Source organism: Tinamus guttatus, unplaced genomic scaffold, assembly GCF_059628265.1.
Source record: "Tinamus guttatus ecotype Peru unplaced genomic scaffold, ASM5962826v1 Tinamus_guttatus_pri_ptg000618c, whole genome shotgun sequence".
Lineage (NCBI taxonomy): Eukaryota > Metazoa > Chordata > Aves > Tinamiformes > Tinamidae > Tinamus > Tinamus guttatus.
The window spans coordinates 870,268-895,085 of record NW_028289152.1 but is presented as its reverse complement, the minus strand read 5'-3'; the positions used below and the strand labels follow the sequence as shown (position 1 = coordinate 895,085).

General features: G+C 48.9%; 1 protein-coding gene across 1 annotated transcript; it reads right to left on the bottom strand.

The window, feature by feature from the left end:
• Window positions 1-824: 824 nt before the first annotated feature.
• LOC148592339 (coiled-coil domain-containing protein 81-like) lies at window positions 825-18,245 on the bottom strand. Its single transcript, XM_088535174.1, has 7 exons — window positions 18,179-18,245; window positions 17,689-17,750; window positions 17,228-17,384; window positions 16,267-16,523; window positions 15,054-15,139; window positions 14,095-14,189; window positions 825-871 (listed from the first exon to the last, which is right to left on the bottom strand). The coding sequence occupies exons 1-7, from the start codon at window positions 18,243-18,245 to the stop codon at window positions 825-827; spliced, it is 771 nt and encodes a 256-aa protein (XP_088391300.1).
• Between the last annotated feature and the right edge of the window lie 6,573 nt (window positions 18,246-24,818).

The window sequence follows — 24,818 nt, the reverse complement described above, 5'->3', positions numbered from 1 at the left end:
TAAGTACCTTTTCTCTCACATTTCATGCCCTGTTCTCTTGGCATATTCATAAGAGTAATTGTGGGTGGTGGATCACTTGATCTGAAGAGGAGACGATTGGCAGGAACATTTCCTGTAGGCAGAAGACAAGAAAACCCTTCAGGACAGCATTGCAGAGGGCTCTTGAAAAGGAAGGCTATGCAGTTCTTCTCAGCCTGAGGTCAAATTGTGAGGTGTCAGGCTGATTCCTCTGAAGCCTTTATTCCTGGCTGGACTTTGGCCATTCTGGACACTGCCTTCTCTCTGTCTTTTCATTTGTACTTAACAACATCATTTCTTGGGCTAGTGCTTTTCTCACTGTCTGTCCTATTGTGAAAAAGGAGACCTGCTGGGATGTATGGGTGGCCTAACAGAGTCTCTGTGAGGGCGGTCCTTTAAGGCAAGGGAGCAGATCCTTGGATGTGCCTACTGATCTCACATGCCTAGAGTTCCTCTGTTGACACAATCAAAAGAAATGAGCTGTTTTGTGGGTGCTTATGAGGCATGTTTAGGAGACCAGGACGTGGAAATGGAGGAAAGTTGAACTTGGAGATATTAATACAGGTGGGAGTGTTGTGCTGCACTGAGCTCTTGTTCCCTCAGGACTCACTTGAGATTTGCCCTATTGGGGTAGCAGTGTCACATCTAGCGCCTCATGCTGCCTGAGCCATCACAGTGTCACTTGGGTTCCGATGGCCTACCCAGGAGCACAGAAGGAGAAGGCACAAGCCTCCACCAAGAAGCAGCAGCTCCATTACCATTTTGGACAGTGCTGGCCTCTCCTCTCTCCTCCTCCTGCCTGGCCTTTACAGGTGCGCCTGGTGGATTTCGATCTCTACTCTCCAGCTTGTACCTGGAAAGCAGAAAAGGCATCACGCTAAACGCGAGGGGGCACTGCACTTCCTTTGCACCTGGTGTGAATAGTGGGGACACAGGAGCATTTGGGAGGTGCTGGGAAGTCCCTCTTTTTTCAAAGCGCAATAGGCAGAAGAGGCCAGATGCTGGAGGAGTCTCTCAGCAAGGTGAGAGGCATCATGAAGACCTCCAACGCCTGGAGGGGATGACCTTTCTTCTCTGACTCTTCCCTGTGCTTCCTGTGAAACTGCCAAGCCAATTTCAACCCAAATCCCCTGTGTGCTTTTGGGATCATCACCCATCTCCTGTTCCTGCTCCTGTTCAGGCAGAACACTTTAGTCCTCTTTCCTACTCCTTTCCAGCATCCTTTCTAATTGCTGTCTCACCCTCCGGATCACTTGCCAGCCTTCCCAAGCTCATCTCCGTGCATGTGTAAAAAAGAACCTGTATCTCCCAGACACGTAATGGAACAAAACACTTAGCACCACGGAAGCCAGGAGAAAGCTTTTTACTTGACTAGGTACAGGCTTTACTTTGGCCTACATACCTCTTTGCCCCTCCGCCAGAAAAAAAAAAAAAAAGAAAAAAAAAAAAGAAAAAGAAAAAGGTGACTTAAGTGAATATTTGAAAACACCATCATAAAATATTTCATTCATGCAGATGTCACAGAAGAACAGAAGACATGAAAATGCCCTAAGATAGCAACTGCCAGGAACCTCTACTTTGATGCACATTTTAAAGGGTTGCTCATGAATGGCTTTCTCAGCAGCCTTCACAAGGCTTGCAAACACAAGGTTACAAAACATGCCATGAGCAGCTGCTTGCTTGGCCAGCCAGGGGCTGAGAAGGAAACATACTCACTCGGGAAAGACAATGACATGACCAGAGCAGGTCTGCGAAAGAGCAGTTTCAGAGCCTGAGAGCACCGAATTCCTCATCTGCGGCATCTGCAAACGAGACAAACATCAGGGACATGGTACTAAGAAAATTATCTAAGTGTTCACAGTGGAAACAAACTCTTCTACTGCTTAGAGAAGAAACTGCTTTTGAAACTTTAAATTGTTCTATTCCCATCAGCAGCCCCTCACTTATGCACCATAAGAAGTGGAGAGAAAAAAAGGAGAAGGGCGAGGAACATACTCAGGACTTTGGCAAGGCTCAGCATTCAGAGAGTCAGTTTGCTTAGGTCTTTCCAAATGCAGCAATCAAGGGAGGCAAGCACATGAGAAGGCATTTCACTAAGTGGACCACTGTGTTTTTCCTGCTGTCTAGACCTGATGCCTCCTCAGCTGATGAAGAAGCGGTCAGATGTGGGGTTAACCCCACAGTCTCTCCCAACATCCTCTCCCTCTGGGCCTTACTCGTTCTGTGCCTCTGCTTCCTGCCCAGAGAGTGGGGTAAACACCCATCACTGATTTAGACACTGAACTAGGAATGCTACAGAGCAAGAGGACCATGAGAATCCAATCTTGTGAGCAACTGCCATTTGGTAGCCACCTGGGAGAGGCACACTCAGGCCCTCCAACTTCAAAGAGAAAGGAATGCAACACAAAGTTGACAGAGAGGTCTGACATCTCCACTGCTCAGGCAAGTGTATCCGATGAGGAGATGAGGCTGAGCTTCCAGGGGGACCCAGAGAAATAATTTTCAACAGCTTAAGGGGAAACAGCTGAGCTTGCTGGCTTACCACACCAGACATGTTCTAGGGAAACCTGGTTTCTGAGGCCATCCTCACAAAAAGGGGCACTAAAGCAAGGCTTTGTGCAAGGAGGAAAGCCGAGTGGGACAAAAAAAAAAAAACCACAAGGCCTCCTCTTGTCTTGGCCTTTTCCCCTGAGAATGTGGAGATTGGCTCCTGGGTTGTATGAATCTTGGGTGGACCCAGGACACTCCTGCACAGGTTCAACTTCATTGCCAAGTCCTCTGAACACCCAAGACAAACTGTCTGGGCAGCTGGCATTCCTCTCAGCCAGGACTGTCCATGTCCTTCAACAGTTTATGGCAAGCCAGTAGACTTGCATTCCCTTGGGAATTCAAAAAGATGACAGGGAGCACTGGAGAACTGGAGAACTTACCGCAAGAAGGGCCGCTAGCATCTGGTCGGTCCCGTTAAGTCTTTCCAGGAACTCTTTGTAAAATCGCATTTTCATATCTGCCCCTTCAATTATAAGCATGCCAATGTTCTTCAACACAAACACAACATTCTTCCCACTCTTGATGCAGCGGCGGAAGAGGCGCAGGGTCTCCTCTATGCCAGCCTCCACCCTTTCACGGGGAAGAAGGACGTCTGCGGCTATGTGAGCACATTTCAGGGGCTCACAAAGCTTATGACCTAGAAAGCAGACCAAGAGGAACAAAGTCACTAGCAGGGCACACTAAAACACAGCATCAACAGCTTTGTGGTGTTCAAGCAAGCAGCTGCTTGAGAACTTCTTGCACTTTCTGGGAAAAATCATGCGGGAAGATGCTCAAAGCACCCTGCAAGCAGATGTGCCAAGTGGGCAGCAATGCCTTCTTCCCTACAACATTGGAAAGAAATGGCCACAATCATCTCCTACGAATGTGAGGCTCGAATGTGAGGACAAGGAGAGGAGGAAGGGGGCTAGTTGCCTTAATGGGTGCCAGGTCACAGGACTTGGGCCAAGCTCAGTCCTTTCCACATTGAGAACGATTTCACGGGGCTATGTCACATGGATGAAAGAAAGAAGGAAAAAGAAAATACACACTAGTGTCCCCTTCTCTATTTGAGGGCTCTGTAAACCTGACTGTGACCTACTACAAGGTGCAAGGGGAAGGGAAAAAGCAGCATGAATGCTGCTATTTGCCTTTACAGAGTGGCAGCTAAAATGAGGTCAGGGAGAGAGGGAGTAGAATGGTAATCGCCATGCTCAGGTCCTGAGAGCTACAAATGGAAGCTGTTTGGAGAACGTGGTGATGGAAGTCTGGAGCTCTAACAGTCACTGCTGAATAGAATTTATGCCCTGCTCAAAGATGTCCCCAAAAAAGGGAAGCCCAAGTTTCAGCATGTCCTCTTACCAGGAGCATAGGCCTTATCATAGGTGAGGCCGTGAACCTCCGCAATACTCTTTGAAAGATGGAACACGGGTCTGTGAACAGTCACAAAGCCATATTTCCTAACAGCAACTTGCTCAGTCACCACACCAAAGGTGCCAAGCCGAATAACTCTGACTCCCTGCAAACAGGAAGGAAGAAAAGCATTACTCGAGTGCCAGGTGAAGAGGCTTCTAACTGGTCAGCTGCATGAGGATGGAGCTTAGTGTCCTGCTCAATCCTGCTGTGCAAATGGGATGAACGGAGGACTGGGGAAAGCTTTGGAGAACCCTTGGAGAATGTCTTTAGAAGAGCACTTGAGGTGTTTTCATTCCACCTCTTCTCCATGCTCTCAAAAAATGCACGGAAACATAGAGAACTCATCCCTCAAATACCTCCAGTGCAGAAGAAGGGCTTCTGGGGGAGATGCAGAATGGCAGACCCACCTTGTTCAGCATCAGCTGATCTCGAATGTACTCGGAGACTCCTTCCCAGATAGCAAGGGTCTCTGGAAAAAGAAGTGGAAGACACATCAGGCCCTGTGTGGCCCAGCTCACAAATGTGCAGCACATGGTTAACCAAGGAGGTGACGCCTGCAGTTGTACTCAATGAGCAAACTGAACCCAACCCTGAGAGGGTCTCAGCAGCTGAGATCGAGATGGCATTAATGGGGAGGCCTGGCAGCTCAGGTAGGCCTTCTCCTTCTCACAGGGACTCCTGAGTAGGGTGTCCCGAGACAGTGGGGATAGCGTCAGGGTTGGGAGCCAGGAGTCCTGGCAGCCACACTGCCAAGTGAGGCAGAGGGGACCATGAGCCTGGGCTCTGGCAGCAGTCCCAGCCCCATTCACGCTCCTCCAGCCCCAGGCTTTCCACAGCCATGTTCACAGTTCATGATCTCTGTGAGACTTCCTGAGATAGAGCTCCCAGAGGCCTTACCCTGTGCTGGCAGCACTGGCAATCGCTGTCCATGAGACCTGCCAAGGCCAGTGTCCCAGAGCTCCATCCTAGTTTCTTTGCTCATTTGCTCTGGATAACGAGCAAACAGGAGGTGATGAGGAAACAGCTCCTCTCCTGCTCCTCCTGTACACGTCACCTCAGCACTGCGCTACTCTGGCCGCCCCTCGCTGGTTCCCGCTCAGGGTCGTGGGCTGCTCGCAGCAGAGCAGAGCCGAGAGCAGTCCCAGCGCGTGGGCTCTCCCAGGCTCGTCGCGACGTGTGAGGAAAGGTCGCAGCGTGCGCTCTGACTGCTGTGCCTGTGACACGGGATGTCCCCTGTGAGCACAGCCCGTGTCACAGAGGGGTCTGACCCTCCTCACCACGGGCCGTGCCAGGGCTGGCCCTGCAGTGGGCAAGGGATGCATGGGGCACTCAGGGGCTGCCCCATGCAGATTGTGCCACAGGTATTAACCCCATTGGGTCTTGTTCTCGCTGGGCACTGCAACTGCGCTCACATGACCACGGCTGCGCACACAAAGCCCGGCTGTCAGGGAGGGCAACGAGCATCACGCCACACTCGCCCCACAGACACATAGTGCAGGTGGCTGCTGCCACCGCGGGAGGGAGCGCTAACCACTGAGCCCACCAAATCATCCAGCTGCTCCTTGGCAGCCACCACAACGCTCTTCTTGCTGCGGCACCCAGCAGCTCCTTCCCTTGACATTTCCTCCGCCACAAAACCTGCAGGAACCTCTGTTCATCCATGGCCAGCCTGCAGACGCCTTTTGGACCTCATCACTGCAGCATCCTGGTGTCTTGGGTGGATGGGAACTGAGCAGGGCAAGAGAGAGCAGGCAAGAGAGCTCAGCATCTCCTAGCAGGAATGGCTCTGAACATAGAGTGAGCAATTGCTGTCCCAGGGGCTTTGGGCCACTTAACTCTGCACAAGACATACAAGTATATCTGTTTTAATTGTGTGGACCTGAATATGAAAAAATGTCAATCAAAATGAAATAAGAAATAAACTTTGAAGAGGATGTCAAGAAGGAGGTGGTTAGTCAACCCTCTTCACACTTTACCGTTCTTTGCTTTTATAGCCCTCCTTAATTATGTTTATTTCTTTTGTTGGTGGTGGTCTTTGGAGGAGATTTTGTGTGTGGTCTTTTTTAAGGAAAGGTATTTGCAGTGGAATGCAATCACAGGGTTATGGACATCTGGATCCATTGCAGGTGCCCTTGTCCCCCGTGCTGAGCCTCTGTTGGCAGCCCTGTGGGGCTCTGTTCTCCCACAGGTCCTCCCAGGATGGGAAAGACATTGCAATAGCTCTTTCATGACAGAAACCTGCAAGGTCCTCTCATTAATAACCAGGGAGTCCTTCAGCCTCTGCTGCTGCCCATTTTCCTGTCCAGTCATGGAGGGAGTGCACCTGAGAAGCTCCTATTGCAAATATGGAACTCATTTGCTTGGAAATGAACATCTGTGGGTTTGCCCATGTTCCTCACAGTTCCTCACAAACGCTTGGCTTTGCCCCTCATCCCACTGCAGAGCTGCCTTGTGCAGATTCCCCAAAACCTGCAGACAAGCTATCTGCACTCTCTGGTTCAACCACTGCCTCTCGGGCTCCCTGGACCCGCTCCTCTCATAGACAGTACTGCATGTTTGCTAAATCACTCGCAGTATCCCTCCTGGACTGCCTCCATTTCCCATAGCTTTCCTCAACTCTTCCCAAAGCTTCCACATTATCCTAGGAATGAAGAATGCCACATCTCCCCAAGGAGTAACTTGCCGTCATGTGATGCTAGGAAAAGGCGGGAAGGGAAAAACACAAGACATGCAGGAAGCAGAGCTGGCAGGGAGGGGGCACATGACAGGCACTTTACTCTTCTCCATCAGCACAGCATGGGTCAGAGCCCAGCAGCAGGGAAGCAGCCAGCATGAGCCCCCTGTCAGAGGAGGGTCTGCTCAGGAGGAGATCACACTCAAGTGGGCAGGCTGGAGGCTGTGGCCACAGGGATTTTCAGGAGGCACCTTTGTGCTGGCACCATCCACCCCAGAGCAGCCTTCCCATTCCATGCCCAGAGCCTGCAGGAATATGTGTCACATGACAGGGCTCTTCCCTTTGCCGGGTTTTGTTCACGCTCACACACATGGACACGGGCCATGCATGGGCAAAGAGCGACAAAATGCAGACAGACGCTCCAGGTGTTTGCCAAGCCCAAGACCAGACCTCCACCTCTGGAGCCAAATGTCTGTTCTTGGCAGAGGGAAACAATGTGCCTGCTCTGAAGCTCCCGTCAGAGTTAATGACAGGAGTTGCTGGCTCTATAAGCGGAAGGGGGTGGTTCGAAGAATCCACTTGCTTCACAGATGTTCAGGCACAGAGTGTCATTTTAAAATCTGGACTTTTTTGGGAACTTTTTATTTGGCATCTTTTACTTGGGCAATTGGTTGCTGTCCAGCTGATGATGGCAGTCTCTGTCAAAAGATGTTTCAGTGAACTCTGACAATCCATCTGCCTGTAGTCCTCTGTAATCCATTCAGAGCCTGATGCTCTTGATCACCTCACAATGCTCCCAGATGCTAAGGGCCCATCTGGCTGATGGAAGGAACTCACCTCACAGTCAACATCCCCAACATGTCGCTGTAGCCCACCTCTCCCCTCCCCTTGAGCTCTCCTCTCCATGGGGAAGCTTTTCTGATCCGCTTCATGACCTCACAGTGCCTGCCTGCCTGCTGCCCAATCAGACTGCTGCAATGGAGCTGACCTCAGCAAACATCTCCCAGCCAGGCCACCTTGACCTGCCTCTGCCTCTCCCCTCTCCAGGAGCTCTCCTTTCTACTGGGCCTTTCTGCTGGGTGAGGGGTGAAGCCAATCTCGATTTCTATGTGAGATTTATCTTTCACAAGTCACCGTAATGTTACCGAAGGGAAGAGACTGACCTGAACCACCTCTACTGTCCACCTCCTGGAGGGCTTGTGCCCTGCTGTGTTGCACCTCCTGCAGATATAGAGGGGGGGCCAAGTCCCTGTGAGGACAAGGTCTTGCAAACGTGTGTCTTCTTCATGTTGCCTGAAGAAGGCAGGCCTTTGCAAGAAGACATCACATGTGTGAGGGTGACACCCAGCACATATTTCTTTGCTTGCTCATCCTGACCCAGAAGATCTGGCCCTCAGGATGCAAGCCATTCTGTGCAGTTATCAGTGGATGGACAGCCCTGGGGAGGGAGTGTTTGCAGGGACACTGAACTTTGCAGGAGACACACAATAACTTTGTAAAGATGCAGTCTTGATTATAACAGGAATATTTAGAAAATGTCAATAAAAATAGAAAAAGAAAGAAATTGAGAACATGATCTAATTAAACAACATATTTTGATACACTTTTCAGCTTTTACAAAACTTTGCGTTCCTTTCCCACTCTCAGTTTTGTTTTATTTTACTATACTGGCTTTGAGGACGAGAAAACTATTGTGATTTGTATGATCTTTTTTCTTGTTTTGAAAAAGAAAGTTATTATCAGAACTGGTATAAGATGCAGTCACAAGATCATGGATGTCTGGTGTCATTGTAGGGGCCCAGGACTCCTTTGCCCAACCTCCACCTGCACCTAGAGGGCTCTACTCTCCCACATGCCCTCTGCAAGACTTGGCAGCCCCGAGTAGGTGCCTTAGATGCAACAGAGGCTCTTCAAGTGTCACAGGATGCTTGTGGTTAGACACTTGAGCTCTGCCTGAAAAGCTGAGGAGTGGTTTTCAACGTTGAAAAAATGTTGAGCGAACACCCTTTTGTCAGCTAAAAGGGTTTAGTAGTCCTAATGTCATTGGTGTCCCATGCTGAAATTGTGGAAGTTTTCAGCTAGCCAATGAATTTCAGGAGAGAAGCATATTGATTCACCCTTCAACTTGTGTTACCACTGCTATGTCTTTTAAACTGTGGATGTAATCTCTATAATCACATATTTTCAATGTCCTGAGTACACTGATCATTTCTAAAATTCCCACTGCATCACACTCTCTAAGTATATGCACTTTCCAATGCATTCCCTTTCCCTTCTTTTCTCTTCTTTCATTGAGATTTCTCTCAGCCTTTAGCTGCTGCTCGGAGCTTCAAGGATTTTGAAATGTGCTCCAGAGTCTCCTTGCTTCTTTAGTCAACTCCATAGTTGGCTCTCCTTTCCTGTCTCTCACAAATATTTCTAGGAAGGGAATTCCTTGTGGAGGAAGGTTATTCCTCACTGGAGGCAGTCTGGACGTAACATACAGTTGAGGAATGTATTTTATTTCTTTATCAAATGTACAGTTTCTTTTTATATTTGTAGTTAAGAAGCAAACTTCCTGTGTCTGCAACTAGTTGTCTAAGGAAAGCAGGTGGGAATTGGTGTAGAGGAGCTGTAACATTCAGGTACAGACTTGAACAGAAAAAGTTATATTTTAACAGGAGAGATGCAAGCCCCAGTGGCTGATTAGAGAAATGGAATGTTGGGATGTGAGTAGAAAGTTTGTCCACTAATCCTCATACTGAACATACTGCTTTTCCTACATGTCCAGATTTCATTACAAGACCCTGTGGGTCAACATGAATTGGAGATATCCTTTATTCCATAAGAAAAATAAAGAGAGCTTAAAAAGCAGGTATCCTTCTTTTCAGGTGCTCACTGGTATGTTCCTCTGGTCTATACACTGCTGAAAACTCTCCAAGTAGCCATCAAGAATTGGAGAACTGAAGAAAAATAGGAGAGTCATGGGTCCTTAGAGCTTTGTTGCACTTTAGTGAGCCCTTGGGTGTATTTAGTGCTGAGTCCATGAACCTCGCATCCTGAGAGGAGATTGAACAAAGCCCTCAAGAAGCTGAAGTCAGAAGAAAACCCAAAAGCTTCTTGGAGCATTAATGAGTTTAAGGAAGCAGCATCTTCTTTAAGACCTCAGTGATAGAGACAGCAGCCATAGCCAAGAGGACAAAGAAAGTTCTGTTGGGTCCTTGCAGCTTTGGCAGTGCCCATAGCAATCTCCACCACAAGCTGTCCTGTGGTGTCCCATGCCTATGCTTGTTTCCCCGATAACAGCAGACAACCAAACTGCTTTGTCACCTTACTCTCACCCATGGACCTCCCTACATCTACTCATGTCTCTCTGTCCTCACTTGTTTCTCCTTGAAACACAAAGCCAGGGCATCATCACAGAGATCCCTCAGAGAGACCTGGACCACCACAGGCACAACATGGCAAGTGCTGTCTCCTCTGTGTCACTAATACAGATTATAAAACGGTCAGGTTCCTGAAGTCATCGCTCTTGCTCCATTTCTCTCTGGGCTCCCCAAGAGGGTTATCCGTTCATCACTGCCCTCTGAGCCTTACCATCCAAGCAGCTTTCTATGCATGAGGTTGCATAACCCTCTAGATGGTAAATCCCTAAGTTGCATGCAAAACTATGGTAGGAGACGATGTCAAACCCTTTGCTAAATTATGGATAAAAAATGTTTGCTCCTCTCCATCTACAAATGCAGCTATTTAATCAGAGAAGGCAGTAAAGTTGGTGAGGCACAACGTGCCCTGGGAAAACCATGTGGACTCTGCCTCTACATGTGCCCAGAAATGTGATGTGAAAGGATTCGCTTCATGGTACATTCCTGTGGAAGAATTGTTCAAAAGCAGGAACTGAAAGGAAAACTAGGGCCTAATCGAAGTTTTGGCATTACAGAGGCCTGCTTGGGGTGATACACAGTTGCCGCTTCCAGGATGGCTGGTGCACACGGGCTCTGCTCCTCCACGGTTCCCTAGACAACACGATCTGCCCTCCTCGCCACTGCAAAGGGGAGTAACAGAGGATGGAGCGGAGTGAAGACACCACGGCCAAACTCTGTTGCACACCCTGTGCTGGGCTGCTGATAAGACACACAGTGGCTGTCTAATGGGAGATATACGATAACATGTCCGGTGCTGAGCCAGCAAAGGTGGCAAATCACTCCTTTCATATGAACTTTGCTGGAACTTTGGTCATTATAATGTGAAAACCACACCTCCATCTCAAAAATTACCCGCCTCCGAGGTACGACCACCCCTCACTGATCATGCGCTCTAGATTTGCGGTTGACTGTACCTTTAAATGAAAGCGAGAAACTTTTTCATCAATCAATAACAATATTAAGTATGAGTCTAGTCACTCAAGCTCCACCTGAATGTAAAGAAAAGTATAAAAGGTGAACTAAGTATGAAAAGTCTGGGGGGGAAGAAACCATCCTAACTCCTGGGTCAGTTGACAGGCTGATCCCCCATTCCCTCCCCTCACGCTGGGATGCTGCCTGAGGAGACTAAGAAGTGAGAGGGAAGAATCCATCATAAATTCTGGATCAGTCGATGCGCTGATCCTCCTTTCCTCCCCTTGCGTCAGGACACCGCCTGAGGAGACTCGAGACTGAGAGCCCTCTCCCATCTTCTGGGGTGAGTGATGATTGCACATTCGTACATCAGAGCTAGCTAAAACCCCACGCTCTAGTAGAGAATTTCCTGTACTGACATCCAAAACCTGTTTTGTGAATGTTGCATTTGAATAAATCATACTGTTTGTGAACTCGGCTACTTGTTTAGGGGGAGGCAATCAGACCTACAGTTGGCAGACTGTTCGTGAATCCGATACTGCCAGAGTCGAGCTTATAGGTGATGATGCTATTTGGGAACTCGATTCACTCCTAGGAAGGCGATCGGACCTACGGTCCACAGACTGTTTGTGAATCCGATACTGATTTGATATCTCCTTTTCCCCCCACCACCACTACCACTACGGCTTTCAAACTGCAACATTTTCACAATCCCCTCTCAGTCTTCTCTTCTCCAGGCTAAAGAGGCGCAGATTACTTAGTCTTTCCTCATATGATAGAGGCCAAAGTCCCTTAATCATGTTCACTGTTCTACGCTGGACCCCCTCTAGAAGCTCCACATTCCTTTTGTACCAGGGTCTCCAGAACTGTACACAGTACTCCAAGTTTGGCCTCGCCAGAGCTGAGAAGAGGGGAAGGATGAGTTCCCTCAACCTGCTGGCAACACTCCTGAATGCAGGCCAGGATCCCATTGGCCTTCTTGGCTAAGAGGGCGCATCATTGCTGCCTCACAGTTGCCTTGTTGTCCACCAGGACTCCCAAATCCCTCTCCACAAAACGGTTTTTTAGCAGCTCAACCACTAACGGATATTTCTGGAAAACATGTCTCAGGAAATAGTGGTGTTTATTCCAAGGAGTTTCTCAAAAGGGTGCTTCTCTCTCATTTCTGTCAATTTCCTTCCTTGTCTCTTCAGCAAAAGGCAAAGGAAAGGGAAATTGTCCCAGGGCTTCAGATTGGAGGAAAGGCATGAGTCCCTTTCCCTCTTACTCTGAAGTGATATTGCCAGGCCTGTGGGGACACAGAAAAGAAATAAGAAACCTTAGGACTGTCATGGGTTCTTTTTCAGTGCATGAAGATCACTTCTCACCCCCTCTTCTGTCCCTTCACTTGAACCTTCTTCACAACCCTCTAATGCCCCTAAGGTAATCCTAACAGGTCAGCACATGCGCACATTGTCCTTTGGATGTGACTGATGAGCTGAGCTAAAGCAAAACTGTGCATGCCCTATCCCTGAAAGACCTAGCAGGTACCTTCCCACGAGAACCAAAGAGGGCTTTTTCATGTCTTTCCTGGCAATGCAGTAGTAGCATATGTATTGCAATTTGTATAACATATGTATTGCATATAGTATGACCTTCACCCTTTATAGCAAAGCCAGGACAATGTCAGCCAATGGCCAAATGAAACCTCAGGAAGGCATCTTTCACACTCACTGCCCATAGAAGTGAGTTTGCTTTCCCACAAATCCACAGGGCATATGGATTTTCTCAGTCAGTAGCACATACCTCTTCCACCCACTTCTCCACTTGATTGTTAACTGTCTCAACTGGGGGCATGGCTGCAGGACGGCCCTTCCTCCTGTCCTTTCTTGGCTTCTGGGAGGATGTGCCGGGGATGGCTGGAAATATGCTGAAATAGACATTATGGAGAGGTGCTGTGAGCACAGAGGGTCTTGGCTCTCCGTCCTGTCCTCACAGGATTCTGCAGCTGAAGGCAGTTCTCTTGGCTGTTGCCATGAATGATGTGGGCTCAACTGACTGTGTTCACATGAACAGACATCACTCCCCACTGAAATCCCCAGAGCTGCAAGATGTGCCCACAGGAATGCTCTGTATGCCCAGGTACAGGCTCTCTCTTGATGCAGCAAGGAGAAGAGCAGGTTTCATTACAGATGGAGCCTCTAAGGGATACAGATCCCCCGGCCTGGTAAACATATTGAACACTGTCTGAAAGTCCCAGCTGTTTCATGGGATCCAAAACTCTTAGACCTGCCTGGAACCTGTTGCACCTAGGAAGCATCTTACCCACACAAGCACACGGCTACAGGGTCACCCTCATCCGTTCCTCCAAGTGTCTCACCTGCCATAAGTTCCTTTTCTCTCACATTTCATGCCCTGTTCTCTTGGCATATTCATAAGAGTAATTGTGGGTGGTGGATCACTTGATCTGAAGAGGAGACGATTGGCAGGAACATTTCCTGTAGGCAGAAGACAAGAAAACCCTTCAGGACAGCATTGCAGAGGGCTCTTGAAAAGGAAGGCTATGCAGTTCTTCTCAGCCTGAGGTCAAATTGTGAGGTGTCAGGCTGATTCCTCTGAAGCCTTTATTCCTGGCTGGACTTTGGCCATTCTGGACACTGCCTTCTCTCTGTCTTTTCATTTGTACTTAACAACATCATTTCTTGGGCTAGTGCTTTTCTCACTGTCTGTCCTATTGTGAAAAAGGAGACCTGCTGGGATGTATGGGTGGCCTAACAGAGTCTCTGTGAGGGCGGTCCTTTAAGGCAAGGGAGCAGATCCTTGGATGTGCCTACTGATCTCACATGCCTAGAGTTCCTCTGTTGACACAATCAAAAGAAATGAGCTGTTTTGTGGGTGCTTATGAGGCATGTTTAGGAGACCAGGACGTGGAAATGGAGGAAAGTTGAACTTGGAGATATTAATACAGGTGGGAGTGTTGTGCTGCACTGAGCTCTTGTTCCCTCAGGACTCACTTGAGATTTGCCCTATTGGGGTAGCAGTGTCACATCTAGCGCCTCATGCTGCCTGAGCCATCACAGTGTCACTTGGGTTCCGATGGCCTACCCAGGAGCACAGAAGGAGAAGGCACAAGCCTCCACCAAGAAGCAGCAGCTCCATTACCATTTTGGACAGTGCTGGCCTCTCCTCTCTCCTCCTCCTGCCTGGCCTTTACAGGTGCGCCTGGTGGATTTCGATCTCTACTCTCCAGCTTGTACCTGGAAAGCAGAAAAGGCATCACGCTAAACGCGAGGGGGCACTGCACTTCCTTTGCACCTGGTGTGAATAGTGGGGACACAGGAGCATTTGGGAGGTGCTGGGAAGTCCCTCTTTTTTCAAAGCGCAATAGGCAGAAGAGGCCAGATGCTGGAGGAGTCTCTCAGCAAGGTGAGAGGCATCATGAAGACCTCCAACGCCTGGAGGGGATGACCTTTCTTCTCTGACTCTTCCCTGTGCTTCCTGTGAAACTGCCAAGCCAATTTCAACCCAAATCCCCTGTGTGCTTTTGGGATCATCACCCATCTCCTGTTCCTGCTCCTGTTCAGGCAGAACACTTTAGTCCTCTTTCCTACTCCTTTCCAGCATCCTTTCTAATTGCTGTCTCACCCTCCGGATCACTTGCCAGCCTTCCCAAGCTCATCTCCGTGCATGTGTAAAAAAGAACCTGTATCTCCCAGACACGTAATGGAACAAAACACTTAGCACCACGGAAGCCAGGAGAAAGCTTTTTACTTGACTAGGTACAGGCTTTACTTTGGCCTACATACCTCTTTGCCCCTCCGCCAGAAAAAAAAAAAAAAAGAAAAAAAAAAAAAGAAAAAGAAAAAGGTGACTTAAGTGAATATTTGAAAACACCATCATAAAATATTTCATTCATGCAGATGTCACAGAAGAACAGAAGACATGAAAATGCCCTAAGATAGCAACTGCCAGGAACCTCTACTTTGATGCACATTTTAAAGGGTTGCTCATGAATGGCTTTCTCAGCAGCCTTCACAAGGCTTGCAAACACAAGGTTACAAAACATGCCATGAGCAGCTGCTTGCTTGGCCAGCCAGGGGCTGAGAAGGAAACATACTCACTCGGGAAAGACAATGACATGACCAGAGCAGGTCTGCGAAAGAGCAGTTTCAGAGCCTGAGAGCACCGAATTCCTCATCTGCGGCATCTGCAAACGAGACAAACATCAGGGACATGGTACTAAGAAAATTATCTAAGTGTTCACAGTGGAAACAAACTCTTCTACTGCTTAGAGAAGAAACTGCTTTTGAAACTTTAAATTGTTCTATTCCCATCAGCAGCCCCTCACTTATGCACCATAAGAAGTGGAGAGAAAAAAAGGAGAAGGGCGAGGAACATACTCAGGACTTTGGCAAGGCTCAGCATTCAGAGAGTCAGTTTGCTTAGGTCTTTCCAAATGCAGCAATCAAGGGAGGCAAGCACATGAGAAGGCATTTCACTAAGTGGACCACTGTGTTTTTCCTGCTGTCTAGACCTGATGCCTCCTCAGCTGATGAAGAAGCGGTCAGATGTGGGGTTAACCCCACAGTCTCTCCCAACATCCTCTCCCTCTGGGCCTTACTCGTTCTGTGCCTCTGCTTCCTGCCCAGAGAGTGGGGTAAACACCCATCACTGATTTAGACACTGAACTAGGAATGCTACAGAGCAAGAGGACCATGAGAATCCAATCTTGTGAGCAACTGCCATTTGGTAGCCACCTGGGAGAGGCACACTCAGGCCCTCCAACTTCAAAGAGAAAGGAATGCAACACAAAGTTGACAGAGAGGTCTGACATCTCCACTGCTCAGGCAAGTGTATCCGATGAGGAGATGAGGCTGAGCTTCCAGGGGGACCCAGAGAAATAATTTTCAACAGCTTAAGGGGAAACAGCTGAGCTTGCTGGCTTACCACACCAGACATGTTCTAGGGAAACCTGGTTTCTGAGGCCATCCTCACAAAAAGGGGCACTAAAGCAAGGCTTTGTGCAAGGAGGAAAGCCGAGTGGGACAAAAAAAAAAAACCACAAGGCCTCCTCTTGTCTTGGCCTTTTCCCCTGAGAATGTGGAGATTGGCTCCTGGGTTGTATGAATCTTGGGTGGACCCAGGACACTCCTGCACAGGTTCAACTTCATTGCCAAGTCCTCTGAACACCCAAGACAAACTGTCTGGGCAGCTGGCATTCCTCTCAGCCAGGACTGTCCATGTCCTTCAACAGTTTATGGCAAGCCAGTAGACTTGCATTCCCTTGGGAATTCAAAAAGATGACAGGGAGCACTGGAGAACTGGAGAACTTACCGCAAGAAGGGCCGCTAGCATCTGGTCGGTCCCGTTAAGTCTTTCCAGGAACTCTTTGTAAAATCGCATTTTCATATCTGCCCCTTCAATTATAAGCATGCCAATGTTCTTCAACACAAACACAACATTCTTCCCACTCTTGATGCAGCGGCGGAAGAGGCGCAGGGTCTCCTCTATGCCAGCCTCCACCCTTTCACGGGGAAGAAGGACGTCTGCGGCTATGTGAGCACATTTCAGGGGCTCACAAAGCTTATGACCTAGAAAGCAGACCAAGAGGAACAAAGTCACTAGCAGGGCACACTAAAACACAGCATCAACAGCTTTGTGGTGTTCAAGCAAGCAGCTGCTTGAGAACTTCTTGCACTTTCTGGGAAAAATCATGCGGGAAGATGCTCAAAGCACCCTGCAAGCAGATGTGCCAAGTGGGCAGCAATGCCTTCTTCCCTACAACATTGGAAAGAAATGGCCACAATCATCTCCTACGAATGTGAGGCTCGAATGTGAGGACAAGGAGAGGAGGAAGGGGGCTAGTTGCCTTAATGGGTGCCAGGTCACAGGACTTGGGCCAAGCTCAGTCCTTTCCACATTGAGAACGATTTCACGGGGCTATGTCACATGGATGAAAGAAAGAAGGAAAAAGAAAATACACACTAGTGTCCCCTTCTCTATTTGAGGGCTCTGTAAACCTGACTGTGACCTACTACAAGGTGCAAGGGGAAGGGAAAAAGCAGCATGAATGCTGCTATTTGCCTTTACAGAGTGGCAGCTAAAATGAGGTCAGGGAGAGAGGGAGTAGAATGGTAATCGCCATGCTCAGGTCCTGAGAGCTACAAATGGAAGCTGTTTGGAGAACGTGGTGATGGAAGTCTGGAGCTCTAACAGTCACTGCTGAATAGAATTTATGCCCTGCTCAAAGATGTCCCCAAAAAAGGGAAGCCCAAGTTTCAGCATGTCCTCTTACCAGGAGCATAGGCCTTATCATAGGTGAGGCCGTGAACCTCCGCAATACTCTTTGAAAGATGGAACACGGGTCTGTGAACAGTCACAAAGCCGTATTTCCTAACAGCAACTTGCTCAGTCACCACACCAAAGGTGCCAAGCCGAATAACTCTGACTCCCTGCAAACAGGAAGGAAGAAAAGCATTACTCGAGTGCCAGGTGAAGAGGCTTCTAACTGGTCAGCTGCATGAGGATGGAGCTTAGTGTCCTGCTCAATCCTGCTGTGCAAATGGGATGAACGGAGGACTGGGGAAAGCTTTGGAGAACCCTTGGAGAATGTCTTTAGAAGAGCACTTGAGGTGTTTTCATTCCACCTCTTCTCCATGCTCTCAAAAAATGCACGGAAACATAGAGAACTCATCCCTCAAATACCTCCAGTGCAGAAGAAGGGCTTCTGGGGGAGATGCAGAATGGCAGACCCACCTTGTTCAGCATCAGCTGATCTCGAATGTACTCGGAGACTCCTTCCCAGATAGCAAGGGTCTCTGGAAAAAGAAGTGGAAGACACATCAGGCCCTGTGTGGCCCAGCTCACAAATGTGCAGCACATGGTTAACCAAGGAGGTGACGCCTGCAGTTGTACTCAATGAGCAAACTGAACCCAACCCTGAGAGGGTCTCAGCAGCTGAGATCGAGATGGCATTAATGGGGAGGCCTGGCAGCTCAGGTAGGCCTTCTCCTTCTCACAGGGACTCCTGAGTAGGGTGTCCCGAGACAGTGGGGATAGCGTCAGGGTTGGGAGCCAGGAGTCCTGGCAGCCACACTGCCAAGTGAGGCAGAGGGGACCATGAGCCTGGGCTCTGGCAGCAGTCCCAGCCCCATTCACGCTCCTCCAGCCCCAGGCTTTCCACAGCCATGTTCACAGTTCATGATCTCTGTGAGACTTCCTGAGATAGAGCTCCCAGAGGCCTTACCCTGTGCTGGCAGCACTGGCAATCGCTGTCCATGAGACCTGCCAAGGCCAGTGTCCCAGAGCTCCATCCTAGTTTCTTTGCTCATTTGCTCTGGATAACGAGCAAACAGGAGGTGATGAGGAAACAGCTCCTCTCCTGCTCCTCCTGTACACGTCACCTCAGCACTGCGCTACTCTGGCCGCCCCTCGCTGGTTCCCGCTCAGGGTCGTGGGCTGCTCGCAGCAGAGCAGAGCCGAGAGCAGTCCCAGCGCGTGGGCTCTCCCAGGCTCGTCGCGACGTGTGAGGAAAGGTCGCAGCGTGCGCTCTGACTGCTGTGCCTGTGACACGGGATGTCCCCTGTGAGCACAGCCCGTGTCACAGAGGGGTCTGACCCTCCTCACCACGGGCCGTGCCAGGGCTGGCCCTGCAGTGGGCAAGGGATGCATGGGGCACTCAGGGGCTGCCCCATGCAGATTGTGCCACAGGTATTAACCCCATTGGGTCTTGTTCTCGCTGGGCACTGCAACTGCGCTCACATGACCACGGCTGCGCACACAAAGCCCGGCTGTCAGGGAGGGCAACGAGCATCACGCCACACTCGCCCCACAGACACATAGTGCAGGTGGCTGCTGCCACCGCGGGAGGGAGCGCTAACCACTGAGCCCACCAAATCATCCAGCTGCTCCTTGGCAGCCACCACAACGCTCTTCTTGCTGCGGCACCCAGCAGCTCCTTCCCTTGACATTTCCTCCGCCACAAAACCTGCAGGAACCTCTGTTCATCCATGGCCAGCCTGCAGACGCCTTTTGGACCTCATCACTGCAGCATCCTGGTGTCTTGGGTGGATGGGAACTGAGCAGGGCAAGAGAGAGCAGGCAAGAGAGCTCAGCATCTCCTAGCAGGAATGGCTCTGAACATAGAGTGAGCAATTGCTGTCCCAGGGGCTTTGGGCCACTTAACTCTGCACAAGACATACAAGTATATCTGTTTTAATTGTGTGGACCTGAATATGAAAAAATGTCAATCAAAATGAAATAAGAAATAAACTTTGAAGAGGATGTCAAGAAGGAGGTGGTTAGTCAACCCTCTTCACACTTTACCGTTCTTTGCTTTTATAGCCCTCCTTAATTATGTTTATTTCTTTTGTTGGTGGTGGTCTTTGGAGGAGATTTTGTGTGTGGTCTTTTTTAAGGAAAGGTATTTGCAGTGGAATGCAATCACAGGGTTATGGACATCTGGATCCATTGCAGGTGCCCTTGTCCCCCGTGCTGAGCCTCTGTTGGCAGCCCTGTGGGGCTCTGTTCTCCCACAGGTCCTCCCAGGATGGGAAAGACATTGCAATAGCTCTTTCATGACAGAAACCTGCAAGTTCCTCTCATTAATAACCAGGGAGTCCTTCAGCCTCTGCTGCTGCCCATTTTCCTGTCCAGTCATGGAGGGAGTGCACCTGAGAAGCTCCTATTGCAAATATGGAACTCATTTGCTTGGAAATGAACATCTGTGGGTTTGCCCATGTTCCTCACAGTTCCTCACAAACGCTTGGCTTTGCCCCTCATCCCACTGCAGAGCTGCCTTGTGCAGATTCCCCAAAACCTGCAGACAAGCTATCTGCACTCTCTGGTTCAACCACTGCCTCTCGGGCTCCCTGGACCCGCTCCTCTCATAGACAGTACTGCATGTTTGCTAAATCACTCGCAGTATCCCTCCTGGACTGCCTCCATTTCCCATAGCTTTCCTCAACTCTTCCCAAAGCTTCCACATTATCCTAGGAATGAAGAATGCCACATCTCCCCAAGGAGTAACTTGCCGTCATGTGATGCTAGGAAAAGGCGGGAAGGGAAAAACACAAGACATGCAGGAAGCAGAGCTGGCAGGGAGGGGGCACATGACAGGCACTTTACTCTTCTCCATCAGCACAGCATGGGTCAGAGCCCAGCAGCAGGGAAGCAGCCAGCATGAGCCCCCTGTCAGAGGAGGGTCTGCTCAGGAGGAGATCACACTCAAGTGGGCAGGCTGGAGGCTGTGGCTACAGGGATTTTCAGGAGGCACCTTTGTGCTGGCACCATCCACCCCAGAGCAGCCTTCCCATTCCATGCCCAGAGCCTGCAGGAATATGTGTCACATGACAGGGCTCTTCCCTTTGCCGGGTTTTGTTCACGCTCACACACATGGACACGGGCCATGCATGGGCAAAGAGCGACAAAATGCAGACAGACGCTCCAGGTGTTTGCCAAGCCCAAGACCAGACCTCCACCTCTGGAGCCAAATGTCTGTTCTTGGCAGAGGGAAACAATGTGCCTGCTCTGAAGCTCCCGTCAGAGTTAATGACAGGAGTTGCTGGCTCTATAAGCGGAAGGGGGTGGTTCAAAGAATCCACTTGCTTCACAGATGTTCAGGCACAGAGTGTCATTTTAAAATCTGGACTTTTTTGGGAACTTTTTATTTGGCATCTTTTACTTGGGCAATTGGTTGCTGTCCAGCTGATGATGGCAGTCTCTGTCAAAAGATGTTTCAGTGAACTCTGACAATCCATCTGCCTGTAGTCCTCTGTAATCCATTCAGAGCCTGATGCTCTTGATCACCTCACAATGCTCCCAGATGCTAAGGGCCCATCTGGCTGATGGAAGGAACTCACCTCACAGTCAACATCCCCAACATGTCGCTGTAGCCCACCTCTCCCCTCCCCTTGAGCTCTCCTCTCCATGGGGAAGCTTTTCTGATCCGCTTCATGACCTCACAGTGCCTGCCTGCCTGCTGCCCAATCAGACTGCTGCAATGGAGCTGACCTCAGCAAACATCTCCCAGCCAGGCCACCTTGACCTGCCTCTGCCTCTCCCCTCTCCAGGAGCTCTCCTTTCTACTGGGCCTTTCTGCTGGGTGAGGGGTGAAGCCAATCTCGATTTCTATGTGAGATTTATCTTTCACAAGTCACCGTAATGTTACCGAAGGGAAGAGACTGACCTGAACCACCTCTACTGTCCACCTCCTTGAGGGCTTGTGCCCTGCTGTGTTGCACCTCCTGCAGATATAGAGGGGGGGCCAAGTCCCTGTGAGGACAAGGTCTTGCAAACGTGTGTCTTCTTCATGTTGCCTGAAGAAGGCAGGCCTTTGCAAGAAGACATCACATGTGTGAGGGTGACACCCAGCACATATTTCTTTGCTTGCTCATCCTGACCCAGAAGATCTGGCCCTCAGGATGCAAGCCATTCTGTGCAGTTATCAGTGGATGGACAGCCCTGGGGAGGGAGTGTTTGCAGGGACACTGAACTTTGCAGGAGACACACAATAACTTTGTAAAGATGCAGTCTTGATTATAACAGGAATATTTAGAAAATGTCAATAAAAATAGAAAAAGAAAGAAATTGAGAACATGATCTAATTAAACAACATATTTTGATACACTTTTCAGCTTTTACAAAACTTTGCGTTCCTTTCCCACTCTCAGTTTTGTTTTATTTTACTATACTGGCTTTGAGGACGAGAAAACTATTGTGATTTGTATGATCTTTTTTCTTGTTTTGAAAAAGAAAGTTATTATCAGAACTGGTATAAGATGCAGTCACAAGATCATGGATGTCTGGTGTCATTGTAGGGGCCCAGGACTCCTTTGCCCAACCTCCACCTGCACCTAGAGGGCTCTACTCTCCCACATGCCCTCTGCAAGACTTGGCAGCCCCGAGTAGGTGCCTTAGATGCAACAGAGGCTCTTCAAGTGTCACAGGATGCTTGTGGTTAGACACTTGAGCTCTGCCTGAAAAGCTGAGGAGTGGTTTTCAACGTTGAAAAAATGTTGAGCGAACACCCTTTTGTCAGCTAAAAGGGTTTAGTAGTCCTAATGTCATTGGTGTCCCATGCTGAAATTGTGGAAGTTTTCAGCTAGCCAATGAATTTCAGGAGAGAAGCATATTGATTCACCCTTCAACTTGTGTTACCACTGCTATGTCTTTTAAACTGTGGATGTAATCTCTATAATCACATATTTTCAATGTCCTGAGTACACTGATCATTTCTAAAATTCCCACTGCATCACACTCTCTAAGTATATGCACTTTCCAATGCATTCCCTTTCCCTTCTTTTCTCTTCTTTCATTGAGATTTCTCTCAGCCTTTAGCTGCTGCTCGGAGCTTCAAGGATTTTGAAATGTGCTCCAGAGTCTCCTTGCTTCTTTAGTCAACTCCATAGTTGGCTCTCCTTTCCTGTCTCTCACAAATATTTCTAGGAAGGGAATTCCTTGTGGAGGAAGGTTATTCCTCACTGGAGGCAGTCTGGACGTAACATACAGTTGAGGAATGTATTTTATTTCTTTATCAAATGTACAGTTTCTTTTTATATTTGTAGTTAAGAAGCAAACTTCCTGTGTCTGCAACTAGTTGTCTAAGGAAAGCAGGTGGGAATTGGTGTAGAGGAGCTGTAACATTCAGGTACAGACTTGAACAGAAAAAGTTATATTTTAACAGGAGAGATGCAAGCCCCAGTGGCTGATTAGAGAAATGGAATGTTGGGATGTGAGTAGAAAGTTTGTCCACTAATCCTCATACTGAACATACTGCTTTTCCTACATGTCCAGATTTCATTACAAGACCCTGTGGGTCAACATGAATTGGAGATATCCTTTATTCCATAAGAAAAATAAAGAGAGCTTAAAAAGCAGGTATCCTTCTTTTCAGGTGCTCACTGGTATGTTCCTCTGGTCTATACACTGCTGAAAACTCTCCAAGTAGCCATCAAGAATTGGAGAACTGAAGAAAAATAGGAGAGTCATGGGTCCTTAGAGCTTTGTTGCACTTTAGTGAGCCCTTGGGTGTATTTAGTGCTGAGTCCATGAACCTCGCATCCTGAGAGGAGATTGAACAAAGCCCTCAAGAAGCTGAAGTCAGAAGAAAACCCAAAAGCTTCTTGGAGCATTAATGAGTTTAAGGAAGCAGCATCTTCTTTAAGACCTCAGTGATAGAGACAGCAGCCATAGCCAAGAGGACAAAGAAAGTTCTGTTGGGTCCTTGCAGCTTTGGCAGTGCCCATAGCAATCTCCACCACAAGCTGTCCTGTGGTGTCCCATGCCTATGCTTGTTTCCCCGATAACAGCAGACAACCAAACTGCTTTGTCACCTTACTCTCACCCATGGACCTCCCTACATCTACTCATGTCTCTCTGTCCTCACTTGTTTCTCCTTGAAACACAAAGCCAGGGCATCATCACAGAGATCCCTCAGAGAGACCTGGACCACCACAGGCACAACATGGCAAGTGCTGTCTCCTCTGTGTCACTAATACAGATTATAAAACGGTCAGGTTCCTGAAGTCATCGCTCTTGCTCCATTTCTCTCTGGGCTCCCCAAGAGGGTTATCCGTTCATCACTGCCCTCTGAGCCTTACCATCCAAGCAGCTTTCTATGCATGAGGTTGCATAACCCTCTAGATGGTAAATCCCTAAGTTGCATGCAAAACTATGGTAGGAGACGATGTCAAACCCTTTGCTAAATTATGGATAAAAAATGTTTGCTCCTCTCCATCTACAAATGCAGCTATTTAATCAGAGAAGGCAGTAAAGTTGGTGAGGCACAACGTGCCCTGGGAAAACCATGTGGACTCTGCCTCTACATGTGCCCAGAAATGTGATGTGAAAGGATTCGCTTCATGGTACATTCCTGTGGAAGAATTGTTCAAAAGCAGGAACTGAAAGGAAAACTAGGGCCTAATCGAAGTTTTGGCATTACAGAGGCCTGCTTGGGGTGATACACAGTTGCCGCTTCCAGGATGGCTGGTGCACACGGGCTCTGCTCCTCCACGGTTCCCTAGACAACACGATCTGCCCTCCTCGCCACTGCAAAGGGGAGTAACAGAGGATGGAGCGGAGTGAAGACACCACGGCCAAACTCTGTTGCACACCCTGTGCTGGGCTGCTGATAAGACACACAGTGGCTGTCTAATGGGAGATATACGATAACATGTCCGGTGCTGAGCCAGCAAAGGTGGCAAATCACTCCTTTCATATGAACTTTGCTGGAACTTTGGTCATTATAATGTGAAAACCACACCTCCATCTCAAAAATTACCCGCCTCCGAGGTACGACCACCCCTCACTGATCATGCGCTCTAGATTTGCGGTTGACTGTACTGTTGGGGCCTTAGAATATATAGGAAAGTGGAGTTTGTGGAGAACTGGACTGACACCTAGCAACCGAACACCTGGAGGAGAACCAATCAGCTGGGAGCCTGTAGCCAATGAGTGCTGCTCCTCAGCGCATGCCCACCTGCACCGGTATAAAGCCCTGCTACAGACCACAGCAGGGGGGAGTTGACCTCACTTTGTGTGGAGGTGTTGTTTGCTCTGGCTTGTGGGGAGGGCCCTGGCACTTGGCACGAGAGTGACCCTCGACATCTGGTGACCCCGACGTGATCGTGCGAGAACGCAAGGGATCTTACTGGAGAAAAGCGGATTGTGACCACGACCTGGTGAGTCAGAATGGGAATTGGCGCATCTAGAGTGAAAGTTGCTGCAACAGCAATGGAACATGATACTGTTGAACGCTTCGTAAGGCTTGCTCAAAAAACTAAGATTGAGGTCTCGAAAACCGAGCTAACTGATTTATTACTATTTTGTAAGAAGAGAAAAATCATAGAAGAAGCTTCCCAAGCATATAAATTTGAATCATGGGAGCG

Bases quoted from the DNA above. Each gene is read 5' to 3' on its own strand.
- LOC148592339 (XM_088535174.1), bottom strand. From the start codon at position 18,245: ATGGAGCTCTGGGACACTGGCCTTGGCAGGTCTCATGGACAGCGATTG. The intron at 16,524-17,227 runs GTAAGAGGACAT...TCTGCTTTCTAG, and splicing joins TGATAAGGCCTATGCTCCTG to GTCATAAGCTTTGTGAGCCC. The intron at 15,140-16,266 runs GTAAGTTCTCCA...TCTCGTTTGCAG, and splicing joins TGCTAGCGGCCCTTCTTGCG to ATGCCGCAGATGAGGAATTC.